Source organism: Nyctereutes procyonoides, unplaced genomic scaffold, assembly GCF_905146905.1.
Source record: "Nyctereutes procyonoides isolate TBG_1078 unplaced genomic scaffold, NYPRO_anot_genome, whole genome shotgun sequence".
Taxonomy (NCBI): domain Eukaryota; kingdom Metazoa; phylum Chordata; class Mammalia; order Carnivora; family Canidae; genus Nyctereutes; species Nyctereutes procyonoides.
In genome coordinates this window covers 12,213,887-12,229,029 of record NW_026575024.1, presented here as the reverse complement: position 1 = coordinate 12,229,029, position 15,143 = coordinate 12,213,887, and the positions used below count along the sequence as shown (strand labels likewise).

At 42.1% G+C, this 15,143-nt stretch overlaps 1 protein-coding gene across 1 annotated transcript in view; it reads left to right on the top strand.

The window, feature by feature from the left end:
- Nucleotides 1–15,143, top strand: part of ARFGEF2 (ADP ribosylation factor guanine nucleotide exchange factor 2) — a 98,005-nt gene that overhangs the window by 27,854 nt on the left and 55,008 nt on the right. Inside the window, exons 7-14 of the mRNA XM_055301154.1 lie at nucleotides 1,596–1,664; nucleotides 3,327–3,478; nucleotides 6,083–6,213; nucleotides 7,594–7,828; nucleotides 9,329–9,428; nucleotides 10,320–10,459; nucleotides 12,352–12,460; nucleotides 13,085–13,268. Of these exons, the coding sequence (XP_055157129.1) occupies nucleotides 1,596–1,664; nucleotides 3,327–3,478; nucleotides 6,083–6,213; nucleotides 7,594–7,828; nucleotides 9,329–9,428; nucleotides 10,320–10,459; nucleotides 12,352–12,460; nucleotides 13,085–13,268 (1,120 nt within the window). The remainder of the gene's footprint in view (nucleotides 1–1,595; nucleotides 1,665–3,326; nucleotides 3,479–6,082; nucleotides 6,214–7,593; nucleotides 7,829–9,328; nucleotides 9,429–10,319; nucleotides 10,460–12,351; nucleotides 12,461–13,084; nucleotides 13,269–15,143) is intronic.

The following is a 15,143-nucleotide window of genomic DNA, read 5'->3' as shown; positions in this document are numbered from 1 at the left end:
TAGCACAGTTAGTTATTATCCCAGCTAGAATGTAAGCACCGTGAGGATAAGGATTTTGTTCTGAGCAGTGATGTATTCCACGTGCCTGGAACAGTGCCAAACACACAGGCACTCAGTTTGTTGATGGAATGAACAAATGAATACATCTTATTACCCCAGCTACTCCCATTCCCCATAGTCTCTACTAAACTGGACAGAAAACAGGGGTGTGGGAGGATGTGTCTCAGATTCCTTTTATTTTTTCCTGATTGTTCTTAGCATTCAACTTTTTTCCTCCAGGTTACCTCATGGTTCCAGATGCTGTCCAGTCCTTCTAGCAGGAAGGAGGAAGAGGGTGGGACTCAAGGACTCCCAGTTGAGTCATGCCCCTCCCTAACAGAGGCTTCACGGAAGCCCCTACAATCCCCAGTAATTTATGCTTACCCCTTGTTAGCTAGCACTTGGTCATACGGCTACCCTTTCTGCTAGGATAGCCTGGAAATATAGAGACACCCTCTTCCAAAACAAAATGAGAGCTCTATAAGGACTCAGCGTATGAGTTAATAACTGGCGTGTCATAGGGGTGGCTCTCTTACTGGCTAGGGAGGGAATAGCAGCAAGAGTGTCTTCTATCTGAACCTATTCAAGGTGACCCTCTTATTTTGCTTAGGGATAGAGTCTGTGAAATGGCCAATTAGTAATGGCCAGGTGGTGACTACTGGACATCCCAGGAAACTAGCAGCATGATCTGAACCTTGCAAGAATTTGGTTTGGTTTGATTTTGTAACCTTTTTTTTTTAGTAATATTTATCGAATGGTGGAGTACAAAGCTCCCAAAGAGAGAGAAGACCAAGAGAGTTGCCTTGGTTTTTTAACATTTTGACAGCATGCTTGAAACTTAAGCACAGCAGACTTCTTTTTTAAAGATTTTAGTTACTTATTCGTGAAAGACACACAGAGAGAGAAGCAGAGACATAGGTAGAGGGAGAAGGAAGCTCCCTGTAGGGAGCCTGATGTGGGACTCGATCTCAGGACCCCGGGATCATGACCTGATCCGAAAACAGACACTCAACCGCTAAGCCACACAGGTGCCCAAACACAGCAGACTTCTTAGTGGTTAAGCAGTTAACACTTAACCAGTTAACAGTTGGCAGAACAATTGGATTTCAAATGTTATAAATCCTCAGCTACCACATTAGAAGTCGCATGCTGAGTTCTGGGGTTCTGAGCATGTTCTGAGTGTGGAGGAAGCAAACAGCAGGGGGCATGTCACTCCCCAAGGCTCGGGGGTGCCCAGAGTGAAGGCACAAGAGAAAGCTCCATCTTTTGCTCTGCTGAGCTGGGTAAACTCCAGTTCCTGCCTACAGCTTGGGGGTGGTGGTGAGGGCTTGAGGAAGGAAGAGTGATCCACAGAGGGAAACTCCAAAGTTGTAGCAGATGCTGCCTAAGAGTTTCCAGATTACAGAGGACTAATTTATTTTGATATAATCAGATTTGGCTTTGGAGAGGACTTGTTTGTCCCCTTTGCCTCCTGAGATGTAACCTCCTTCTCCCCCTTCCTTTTCTTTCCCTGGAAACACCCACATGTTCATCTTTCTGTCTTTGGGTGTGCTTAGGGACTGATGATGGTGCCCAGGAGGTGGTGAAGGAGATCTTAGAAGATGTGGTCACCTCTGCCATTAAAGGTAAGAACCAAGAGCTCAGCCTCTCTTCCTATTCACTCCTCCAAAAAAAAATCCTTGGCCAGATAATTTTAGTAGTGGAATGCCCATCCCCAATGAAGTCATGGAAACTGAGTCTGCTCTTATCTCCCCATCTTTCATGTGGAATTCAGAAATCTGTGGAAAGGATATTTCTAAACATTTCTAAGTATCTAAAAAGTATCTTTTTAGTGATTAATTTTATTCTCATTGAGGCTGGGTTCAAGAAACAGTCTGATGATACTAGAATTAGGTGCTCCACTTGGAAGATAGAGGCCATTTCTGGGTACAACCAGCTTTTTCCAGGAGTGGCTATGAGATCTGAGGTGGTACTCATTGCTGCTGAATGTTTATGGCTAGCCACTGATGTGTCATGGGGACAGTCCACACGTCAGTGGGTTTCACATGCACAGGGAAGTTTTGTTAGAGTTCATTCACAGCTCCCTCAGTTTTATGGTGTGGTTTCAGTGGAATTAAACTCAGAATGACTACTGGATGGGTATTTTCTTTGTTATTGCCCTCCAAATCTTAGGTAAATGGCTATATGTTGAACACTTGGCTCCATTGTCAATAAATCATTAATGGTTCAAGAAAATCATTAATTTAGCAGGAGGTTACAATCAGTATTTCTTTTTTTTTTTTTTTTTTTTTTTTTTTGCTTCAAGATTTCATTTGAGAGAGAGAGAGAGCACAAGTAGGGGGAGGGAGAAGCAGACTCCCTGCTGAGCAGGGAGCCTGACTTGGGGCTCCATCCCAGGACCACTGTGATCATGACCTGAGCCAAAGGCAGATGCTTAACCAACCAACTGAGCCACCCAGGCGCCCTACAACCAGCATTTCTTAAGTGAGAGAGAAAATAGAACATAAACTGAATATATCACACATGGTAACATTAAGCATTTTTTCATGAAATATGTGCTTCAAAAAAAATATGTGCTTCAGTTATTATATGTGTGCTGGATCATGATTTTTAAAATGTACTTCTTACTGAGGGTAAAAGTCAAGGAAGTTTGACCTGCTGCTTTAAGCCCTATCCTTTTGTTGATTTAGGTTACCACCAATCTATGTTCATAGATTTCATTATTTATTTAATGTAGAGTTAAATGCAATTACTTAATAGAATGTAAAACTCTACCTTTTGGTAGTGAAGTCCTTAAAATAGAATAATTTTAATTCTTTCCCTTTTTCATATGGCTGCCAGGAAGCTCGGGTCTATTTTGTTTTTCCCCTGTGTGACTGAGGTCTTCTGTCATAACTGTCACCTCTTTGTATTTACATGGCTCTTCTTCTCTAACCCCTATATCACTAGTGCTTTTAAAAACTCTTTTGCTTTTCATGTTTAGCTGCTTCTAACCTTTTCCAGAAGTGGACAGGGTGGGCAGGGTTGCTGTTCTAGAGGTTCCACTGACATGGACTGCAATATGAATGAAACCTCTGGGGAGTGGGGCTGTGGATAATAGACATATGTAAAGCCTAAGGGACCATCTTGGTCAAGCCTTTTGCAATATTATGTCAGTCTCCTAGGGTGGCAGCAAAGGGGATGGGGGGAAGCAGCAACTGGAAGATTATGTGAATAACTTCTTCCTGGTGTCAGACCTTTTGGGATAAGTACTAATTTGGTGATGATTTTTACACTCGTGTTTTAAGAAGCAGCACAAAAGCATGGCCTGACAGAACCTGAGCGGGTCCTGGGTGAACTGGGGTGCCAGGAATGTGCTGTTCCCCCAGCAGCTGATGAAAATTCACAGACCAACGGGATAGCGGACGACAGGCAGTCCTTGTCGTCGGCGGATAATCTGGTATGTTGGTGATCCTCCTCCTATACAGATGCATTTGGATTTTTACTTTTTTAGAAGATGCAGAATGAAATCTGTAGCAGAAGCAGCGAATGAAAACCAGCAGTCCCACTGTCCTGGCCTGATGTGCTTTGTATTCGTAGGTTCCATTCTTGGAATGTGCTACTGTTGGTTATATATAGCATTGTTATTAAAACTTGTTTATTCAGACTTTTAAAAATTTAGATTTCCCCGCTTTTTCTCTTAACCCAATATGCGTTCATTACATAAGAATAAGAACATACAGAGAAGGAAAAGTAGGGAAATAAAAGTCATCCATAATCCCCTAACCTAGAAATAACCCTTGTTAACATTTTACTTATATCCTTCTAGATTTTTTCTCTCTCATATTTTTTTCCACTTAAATGTAATCAATCACACAACAGACATGCTGTTTTGTAACCTGCTTTTGAAACTTATATATTATGAACGTCCTTTCAGACCCATAAATCTGTCTGCCACATTAATTTTTTAAATTGTTTTCTTGAAAATGCTATATGTAAACATTCAAAACCAGGAGAAATATGGTGTTAACATCTTACCTGAACCCACTCTCTGTACCTTTTCACTGGTGTTTCTCAATCTTTTACATTTTTCTCCCCTCCTGCTGCGGCCTTTTTGTATATTTCTTTTTCTGATGCACCACCTACATGAATCTTAAAGCCACTGCTAAACTCGATATCTATTTATGTTTATACATGTACCTATGCTTTATACATACAAAGAATAAGATTTTTCCACCCTCCATCCCCCTACCCCTCCACCAAGAACCAATTCCTATCCCCATCTTAGTCTGTTTGAGCTGCCATAATAGAACATTAATAGATTGGGTGCGTGGCTTATGAATGATAGAAATTTAGCTCTCACAGTTCTGGAGCTGGTAAGTCCAAGGTCCAGGTATCAGCAGTTTGGTGTTTGGTGAGGGCCTGTTTCCTGATTCATAAATGGCTGTCTTCTTACTGTGGCCCAGAGCTTTCTGGGCCTCTTAATAAGGAAACTAACACCATTCATGAGGACTGCACTCTCTTGATGTAATCACCTCCCAAAGGCTCCATTTCCAAATGCCTTCACTTTGGGGATTAGATGTCAGCCTATGAATGGGGATGAAGGGGGGCACAAGCATTCAGTCTGCAGCAGTCCCTGTGGGATGGTGTCATCCCTATTAAGAATGCACTTAAAGGGATGTACTCAAACCCATACGAAGGACTCCTGCCGTATATACTAGGGTGTAACTTGCTCTGTTTACTCAACACTATTTTATAGACATCTTTCCACATTAGTACATAAAGACCTAACTAATTTATTTAGTAGTCATGTAAAATTCGGTCATATGGATTGCCATAATCTATTTTACAAATTCCTTGTTAGGTTTTTATGTTATTTCAGTTTTATCACAGGAAATAGTTCTATAATGAGCATCCTTATAGATAAATCTTGTGCACATCCTTAATTCTTTCTTTAGGATAAATTCCTACAAGTGATATTGCTGGGTCACGAGTTGGAAGCTTTAAGGCTTTTGTTCCTTAACATCACATTAGCCTGCTGGGAAGGTAATGCTTGAATCTCTGCCCACCGGTAGGCTATCAGTGCTCATTTCCCCATTCCCTCATTAAAACTGGGCAATAGCATTCATTCAAAATTTTGCTAATCTAGTGGGAGAAAGATCCCTCCTTAATAATTAATAATAAGATTATTTAGGTTAATCTGTCATTTGCATTTCTTGGTGAATTGCTTATTCATGTTTTTTTGCTTGTTTTTCATTTGGGTGGAAGGTTTCTGTGTTTCTGTAATGAAATAGAAGAACTTTTCGTATGTCGAGCATATTAGTCCTTGTCATATGTTACAAATATTTTTTTAATATAGCTTGCTTTTTTTTTTTAATGAAGTATATTTTAAAGTGCCTGTCATTTCCCCCCATCTATCCTGCAGTAGTGTTCTTAGAAATACTGTTATCCAAGCTAACATAATTACTTATACACGTGACCCTTAAATAATGCGAGGGCTAGGGGCACTGACCCCTCCGTGCAGCCGAGAATCTGCATGTAACCTTTCACTCCTCCAGAGATTAACTACTGATAGCCTCCTGTTGACAGGAAGCCTTCCAATAGCAGAAACAGTTGATTAACACATATTTTGTATGTGTATTATATCCTATATTCTTAAAATAAACTAGAGAAAAGAAAATCATAAGGAAAAGAAAATACATTTACAATACTGCACTGATTCATCGAAAAAAATCCAAATACAGATGGACCCATATAGTTCAAACCCGTGTTGTTCAAGGGTCAACTATATTTGTCTTAGATGTGTAACAGTTTAGCGTTTGCTCATTTATCATTTTAAGCCATGCATACCCGCTTTTTGGAGGACAAGGAACAAGGTTTTTAGAATTGCTAAAATGACTCCCCCCTTAGCTCCTAGTTTGACATATTGTCCCGTCCTCCACATTCCTCATTTCCCCATTGAATAACAGAATTTTAAAATTTCATGAGTTAAGTACTTTCCTTATTTTTGAAAAACAGTTCTTTTGTTTTGACCCCTTGATTTTTCTCTTGTTTTCAATCTCAGGAATCAGATGCACAGGGACATCAAGTGGCCACAAGGTTCTCTCACATTCTGCAGAAGGACGCCTTCCTGGTGTTTCGCTCCCTTTGCAAGCTGTCTATGAAACCCCTTGCTGAAGGCCCCCCAGATCCAAAGTAAGTGTACAGCAGTGTGTGACCGTGTGTGACACAGACTGGCCATGTGTGACCCAGATGACCCAGGAGGATCGTGGGGGTTCTGAGAAACCCTAGTGCCCTGTCCCCTAGTTGGTGTGAATGCAGGAATTTACAGCTTTTCAGACTCCTGCTCTCCCAACAGCCATTTCATAGTGGATTGTCTGCGTGTCTACACCAACCAAGATTTTGCCCAGTGTTGCTTTCCGGATGTATATGCAAAAAAATAGTTATTATATTGAATGTGCACCTTCTTCCTGACTTTCCTAACTAATGAATTTTTAATCTAATTCAGGGTATGCAGAGGCAGAATATGTACAAGCCTCACCACCCTGCTCTCGTGAGAAGCTTCTGCTTCATGGGTACAAATTTAAGTCCCAGATTCAACCCAGAGAAGCCAAACCTTTTTTTTTTTTTTAAAGAACTATTTTTAAATTTTTATTTATTTATGATAGTCACAGAGAGAGAGAGAGAGGCAGAGACACAGGCAGAGGGAGAAGCAGGCTCCATGCACCGGGAGCCCGACGTGGGATTCGATCCCGCCGGGATTGCGCCCTGGGCCAAAGGCAGGCGCTAAATCGCTGCGCCATCCAGGGATCCCAAAACCTTTCTTTATAGTGAGCCAGCTACTGCAGGGATGAAAGCGCTTTGGAGCCAGAGAGCCACATTCCCTCCTGGCTCACTTGAAACCACCTTCACAGCCATATGAGTTACTGAACCTCATGTGAAAAATGGGAATGTGGGAAATTGCCTTACAGGATCAATTACATGAAATGATATCATCACGTCCTGAGTATGGGGCCCTGCACTTTATGAATTTTATTGTCACTGTTATTATTTTGTCGCTAACAAAAATCCTCAACTCTTCTGTTGAAGTACAGTGACCATTAAGGAGATGATTTGGGAAAACTTCCTTCTATCCTGCCCTGTGGGTGAGGGTAGAAGCATGAGGCAGGTGGATAAAGAGCACTGCTTCCATTGTCCATAAAGATCGAGGAGGACACAGGTTTTAAGTCTCATGTATGGTGTAAAGCAACTGGTCCTTTTAAGTTAATGCAGAACCAGCTTTCTGGGTCAATTTATACTTACGTTACTCTAGCTAAATACCTATTTTATGGTGAGGAGAGAACAAGGATTATATAAGTCGGCAACTCTTGTCCTCATAGTCCTGCAGATTCCAGGAGGACCCACCTTATGCCATCTGCCCTCACTCTCTTGGCATTTAGGTGCCAGGGACACTTCTTAACTCATTGATGTTCAGAAAATTCTGCTTGCTGGTAGAGGAGTGAGGCCTTCTCAAGAAACACACTCTTTAAAATTGAATCATTTAGCACTGTCACCATCTTTCACTTTCTGTGCCAGATCCCACGAGCTGCGTTCCAAGGTGGTTTCCCTTCAGCTGCTCCTGTCTGTGCTGCAGAATGCTGGCCCGGTCTTCAGGACTCACGAGATGTTCATCAATGCAATCAAGCAGTATCTCTGTGTGGCGTTATCCAAAAATGGCGTCTCTTCAGTGCCTGATGTCTTTGAGCTGTCTCTTGCCATTTTTCTTACTCTTCTCTCAAACTTCAAAATGCACTTGAAAATGCAAATAGAGGTATGAGCTCCAAAATGTTTGAGGGGCTTTGTGGGGTTTTTGTTGTGGGGTTTTTTTTGTTTTGTTTTGTTTGTTTGTTTGGTGTTTTTGTTTGTTTTTGTATAATGCTTGTCCTTGAAGAGTTAACTCCTGGTGACAGAGCTACCAGGAACTAGACTTACACAGTCTATTTGCTGATACCCCAAAGAAGAACTTTTTAGATTTTATTTATTCATGAGAGAAAGAGAGAGAGAGAGGCAGAGACACAGGCAGAGGGACAAGCAGCCTCCACGCAGGGAGCCCGATGTGGGACTCTATCCTGAGTCCCCAGGATCACACCCTGAGCCAAATGCTGTGCTAAACCGCTGAGCCACCCTGGGCTACCCCAAAGAAGAACTTTTTGAATTGAGTGAGAGAATACCTTTTCCTAAAAGTTCCTGCCCCCAAATCTTACATACCTTTCATTTTAACCAAAAGTTTATTTTTTTTAAAATCTTTTATTTATTCATAAGAGAGAGAGAGAGAGAGAGGCAGAGACATAGGCAGAGGGAGAAGCAGGCTTCATGCAGGGAGCCTGATGTGGGACTCAATCCCAGAACTCCAGGATCACGCCCTGAGCCGAAGGCAGACGCTCAACCTCTGAGCCACCCAGGCGTCCCTCAACCAAAATTTTGAATCAAGCAGCCCATGTGTTGGGCTCAGTCCCCTGAACATCTTTGTTTAAGCTTATAAATTGTTTCAAATAACCTGAATTAGTTGACAAATTAAGAAGTCATTTTCATTTTACATTCCAATCTAGATTTCTGGTTTCTCTCAAAATTGTAACACTGGTCCTCATTTTTGCCTGGCAGCTCTTGGCTGGTTCCTGAGGGGCAGCTGCTCCTCTAAAGGGGCCTGCATCTCTTGCGGGTTGCTGTGGTCCTTCCTTGCTAGCTGTTCGCATGGGAGATCAGGGTTCCGATACTCCTCAGCAAGTGTGTGTGTGCATTGCTCTTTCACTTCTACCCAGCTTGCTTCCCTTGTCAGAGCTGCCTGAGCCTGTGGGGGTTTTGAGCCTTAATTAATTAATTAATTAATTAATTAATTTTAAAAAAGATATTATTTATTTATTCATGAGAGACACAGAGAGAGATGCAGAGACACAGGCAGAGGGTGAAGCAGGCTCCATGCAGGGAGCCTGATGTGGGACTCGATCCTAGGACTCCAGGATCATGCCCTGGGCCAAAGGCAGGCGCTAAACCGCTGAGCCACCCAGGGATCTTGAGCCTTAATTAATTAATTTTTTTTTAAAGATTTTATTTATTTATTCATAGAGACACAGAGAGAAAGGGAGAGGCAGAGACACAGGCAGAGGGAGAAGCAGGCTCCATGCAGAGAGCCTGACGTGGGACTTCATCCAGGGTCTCCAGGATCACGCCCTGGGCTGCAGGCGGCGCTAAACCGCTGCGCCACTGGGGCTGCCCTTGAGCCTTAATTTAAATGGTATTAATTGGTGTTCCCCTTTGTCTTCATGTGATGTAGGTCTTTTTCAAAGAGATTTTCCTGAACATTTTAGAAACATCAACAAGTTCTTTTGAGCACAGGTGGATGGTCATTCAGACGCTGACAAGAATCTGTGCAGGTATGTTCACTCTGAGTGTGCTCATCCATTGTCTTACCCAGAAATGCTCTTCCAAAATCTAGATTGAGACCTTTACCTCCTGCTTTTAGACATCTTTTTTTTTTTTAAGATTTTATTTATTCATGAGAGACAGAGAGGGGGGCAGGGATATAGGCAGAGACATAGGCTGAGGAAGAAACAGGCTCCCCATGGGAACCCAATGTATGACTTGATCCCAGGACCTTGGGATCATGCCCTGAGCTGAAGGTAGATGGTCAACCACTGAGCCACCCATGTGCCACCTGCTTTTAGACTTGTAATGCAGCACTGGAAAAGCCTTACCTTAAAGGCTAATGCTAACCTAATGTCTAGTCCCACTCCACTTATCCTTTAGAGAATGACCCAGCTCAGTATGGTTTGCCCCTCACTTTGTGGTCCTTGCACAGAAAGTCCCACATCCTGGGAGGCCCCCTAATCCTGCAAAATCAGGATACATGGTCACTCCCCTACAAACTAAACACTTTGTCAGTCTCCAGCTCCAAGGTTTATCTTATCAATGTACAGTTGCACAGCAATCAACCAGGCCTCTCACTTGTCTGTTATCAAACATAATTTCATAAGTGACACAACTTGAAGAGGTTGATCGGGCAATTATTATCCCTTTCTTAAGAGAGAATGAGTCTTGGAGAGGTGGAGTGAGCTGCTTGAGATTCTAGTCAGTGCCGATGCAGGCCTGGGAAGAGGGCATCCTAACTTTAAGTACATCTGACATATGTTTCCTAAAGGAGGTATCTACCTGAGTCAGTGATTTACTGGGAAGCATTTTTGAAAAGGGAATCTCATTTAATAAGAAAATTTAACTGTTGTGTGTGTTGGATCAGAATTTCTAATATCTGTGTGTTATTTTCCAAGATGCCCAGTGTGTTGTAGATATTTATGTCAACTACGACTGTGATTTAAATGCTGCTAATATTTTTGAGCGCCTCGTAAATGATTTATCCAAAATCGCTCAGGGAAGAAGTGGACATGAGCTGGGAATGACACCTCTGCAGGTAAAAACACTGAAAACCCCCATTTATATTTAAAGTGCATTGGTTTCTGGGTGTTTGGGTAGCTCAGTCAGTTAGGCGTCTGACTCTTAATCTCAGCTTAGATCTTGATATCAGGATCATGAGTTCAGGCCTCATGTTAGGCTCTACACCCAGAGTGGATTTTTTTAAGGGTCCATTTTTATTTGAAAAAATAATAATAACAATTAAAGTGCATTCATTTCAGTAAACATTTATTGTGCGCCTCTGTGTGTCAGGCTAGTTCTGTCCTTGATGCTGTGGTACAGCAGTGAATAAAACACAATGCATATGAATGTGCACGACTGCTATGGTCATAACTAATTTATAAGCAGACAGTGTAGAAGTAAGCTGTAGAGAAGAATAAAGTAGGGGTAAAGGAGTGCTAGAAATGAGGGTGCTGTCTTTTTTAATGGGGTCGTGAAGATAGTCTCTCTGAGAAGGTGACATTTGAGCTGAGACCTGGAGGAAGTAAGTTCACTTTCAGTCACCTTTCCAAAGATTATATGAAAACACGATCCTAGGCTCTAGTAAAGCAAAGGAATTTGCTTCTTATCCAATTGCCTCATTAGAATGCCCATACAGAGAATAGTATCTTAACCTGAGGTCTCTGAAGGAACTGATCAGAAGGTCTAGGAGCTGCCTGGAATTATGTGTAGAATTTTGGTGTGTGGGCATTTTCCCTAGAAGTTCCATAGTTGTCAGATTGACAGAGAGATCTGTACCTCCGTAGATGGTATTTTGAGTCTTAAAATATTTATATTTCTTTAGGTTATCTGTGATTCACATTCAATTTTTTAAGAAATGCTACTTTTAAAAAAATCAGCATTTTTTTTTTATTTGCAGAGTAAGCCTTAAACGCATTTGTGAGTGTTTGAAGAGTAAGAATGTGTCCAGAATTACTCATTTGTTGCATGATGTAAAATTCTTTTCTCCTTGGGTGGGGAGGGTCACCGGTTAAGACCCTATTGATTTTTAAATTTTATTTATTTTAAGCAATTTTTTCCTATGATTTTATGTATTTATCAGAGAGTGTACGTGTGCGTGCGCATGCACGTGAGGTGGGAAAGAGGCAGAGGGGGAGGGAGAGAGAGAGAATCCTAAGCAGACTCTGTACTGAGTGCCAAGCCGGACATGGGTCTCGATCTCGTGACCCTGATTTCATGACCTGAGCCACCCAGATGCTCCAATCTATTGATTTTTTTTATTTTTTATTTTTTTTAAATTTTTTTTTATTTTTTTTTATTTTTTATGATAGTCACAGAGAGAGAGAGAGAGAGGCAGAGACACAGGCAGAGGGAGAAGCAGGCTCCAGGCCGGGAGCCCGACGCGGGACTTGATCCTGAGGCTCCAGGATCGTGCCCTGGGCCAAAGGCAGGCACTAAACCACCGAGCCACCCAGGGATCCCCCTCTGTTGATTTTTTTAAAAAGGAAAGTGTCTTAAGTGTTTTTTGAATTATACAAGCAATGGATTACTTCTTTTTACAAATGCAGCTGACACTTGGGGCACCTGGCTGACTCAGTAGGTAGAGCATGCAACTCTTGATCTCGGGGTCCTGAGTTCAAGCCCCATGTTAGGCATAGGGTTTACTTAAAAAAAAAAATCCAGATAACACTGTTCATTTTAGGAAAGCACATATCTCCTATTTTTCTACTAGGGTGTTTGTAATGAACCGCATTAGAAATTTTCAGGAGTTTTACAATGAGCCCTAAATACTTAGGTCACCTGTTAACTTTTCCTTGGGTTCTATGCTTAACATGAGCACTGAATGTCAGTGACTATCTCTTATTTTCACAGGATTCACTGAGAGTCTCGTATATGTCTGCACTCAGTTTATCTGTTAAGTCTCTGTGCCATGTCCCTTCTGTCCTTTAGGAGCTCAGTCTGAGGAAGAAAGGTTTGGAGTGCCTCGTGTCCATTCTCAAGTGCATGGTGGAATGGAGCAAAGACCTATATGTGAATCCCAACCACCAGACCAGCCTTGGTGAGAGGGCGTGTTGCACCACCGCCTCCATTCACAACGTGACAATTGGGGAAAGTTGGCCTTGTGTCACTGTCTTAGAATTAGCAAAACACTTTAGTTTGCTGATGACCTTAACGCTTCTGCCTTTTAATCAATCTGGGAGAAATAATGTGAGTTAATGCTCTAATGTCATATTCCCAAATGGAGAGGCAGTCATTCTGATTTTTTTAGTAATCTCTCCTTCCCTCACCACCTTGAAGCACCATCTTTACAATATACCAGATTTCCCTGTGTAAGTCTGTTTTTGAATTTTCTATTCCATTCTATGGATTTGTCCATTCTTGTATCAATACCATGCTTTTCAGATGCCTTGAGTTCTTTAGTGAGTTCAATACCTGTTAGGGCAGGTCTTCCTCTTCACTGTTCTTCACGTATCGTTATGATTTTTGCACTTCTGTTCTTTCATGTGATTTCTAGAATTAGCTTATCAAATTCCACAATAAAGTAAAATTTTAAGTAAACTACGTGAGTGATAACAGTTTCATACTTATGACTCTTACAGTACAAAGTATATTGTTAACAGGTCTGGAAAAAGGAACCATAGAGCCAGACTTGAGCGTTTCCTTTGGTTTCATGTCATTGCAGGTCAGGAGAGGCCCACCGATCAGGAAATGGGGGATGGGAGAGGCCTTGACATGGCGAGACGAAGCAGTGTGACATCCATGGAGTCCACGGTATCCTCAGGGAACCAGATGGCTGTCCAGGATGATCCGGAGCAGTTTGAGGTCATCAAGCAACAAAAGGAGATTATCGAACATGGCATCGAGCTGTGAGTATGACTGCTACTCCAGCCAGATCTCTTGGGGCCTCGGACAAAGCCACATCTTCTCTGGGAACCTGTTCCAGAAGGCCATGGTGGTACTTGGCAGCCAAGCCTGACTGGGCCAGGCATAGGGAGTGAGAGAGTGGGAAAGGCAGATTGAGATTGAAATTTAATAGCTTTATGTAGTTGCTGCCTGGTCTTTTTATTTTTATTTTACCTAATCCAAGAAATTAAACTAATTTAGAAAATATAGGAAAGCGTGAAGCAAGAATGTTTAATCACTCATAAAATTATTACCTGGAGGAAATCGCCATCGGTAATTTTTTTCTAACTATATCTTATGAACAGTTTCAACATAGAATTAACTCTGTGCGTATTAGCATTATCTGTGTATATTTTTGTCTGTACCATTCAAAAATTACACCCATCATAATACCTCAGTCGGGTATCTCAAGAATAAAGACGTTTTCCCATATAAGTGCATGATTATTATTATAAGCATTGGTAAGTCTTAATGTGTTTCTTTCCAGCCTTTCACACAGAAAAGTACCTAAACTCAGTCTCATATCCTGTCCAACTTTTGAATGATTAGTTAACTTAGTAAATTCAGTTTGTTTGAAAACTTGATGTTATAATGCTTTTTAATTGAAGTGTTGATCTCATTTCCACTCTCCCTAGCCCCACTTCAACCCAGTCTGTTCTCTCCACAGCAGCTAGTCTTCTCAAAACCTAAATCAGTTATCACTCCTCCGCCTAAAATCATTCCAGATTTCCCTCTCCTCATCAGGGCCTGATCACCCCGACTGACATCCCCTGCCAGTACTGGAGTCACACGATGTGCTTCAGTCCCTTGAACACCTTGAGCTCTTCTCACTATTGTGCCCTCTGCTCGGAATACTCCTGGGTCTTTTTTCCTCCCTCAGGCTTGGCAAAACCTCTCTTCCTCAAGGATGCCTTCTGTAGCCGCCTGTCTGCACAGGTGCCAAGCTGCTCTTGCTTGCACCTGATCCATGTCCTTCCTGCACAGCCCTTGCCCCAGTCTGTGCTGACGCATAAATAGCATTCTCCAGTGCAGGGCCTGGTAAATAGGAGGTTGAGTTTATCCATAGTGAAGTATGCCTACCTTTAACAGGAAATACAAACAGTACTTACACACTGTCAAAAGAAATCCCAACGTGGATAGTCTAGAGCTGCCTATTGGCTCTTTATGGATGTCAGAGATCCTGGCTTTTTTACTCTTTCTCTTGTATCATCCCTTTCTTTCTTTTCTTTTTTTGCGGGGGAAAGCGCAGAGGGAGAGAGAAAAAGAGAATTTTTAGCAGACTCCATGCCCAGCGCAGCGTCTGACATGGGGCTCGATCTCACAACCCTGAGATCAAGACCTGAGCTGAATTCGAGTCAGATGTTTAACCAGCTGAGCCACCCAGGCACCCTTCTGCTTTGCTATCCTTTTTTTTTTAAATATTTTTTTTAATTTTTATTTATTTATGATAGGCACACAGAGAGAGAGAGGCAGAGACACAGGCAGAGGGAGAAGCAGGCTCCATGTACCGGGAGCCCGACGTGGGATTCGATCCCGGGTCTCCAGGATCGCGCCCTGGGCCAAAGGCAGGCGCTAAACCACTGCGCCATCCAGGGATCCCTGCTTTGCTATCCTTAACACAATTTTCACCTTCATTGTTTTGCCTCATGGTTTAGAGTGACTGCTAGAGCACCAGCCATCACACATATATTAGGGAATAAAGGGAATACTGAAAAAATACACCTCCCAGCCAAGCCAGCTTTGTTTAAGGATCCTTCCTAGAGGTATTCATACCACTTCTGCTCTTAGATCATAGACCAGAATGTTATCACATAGTCATACTTTGTTTAAGAGAGGCA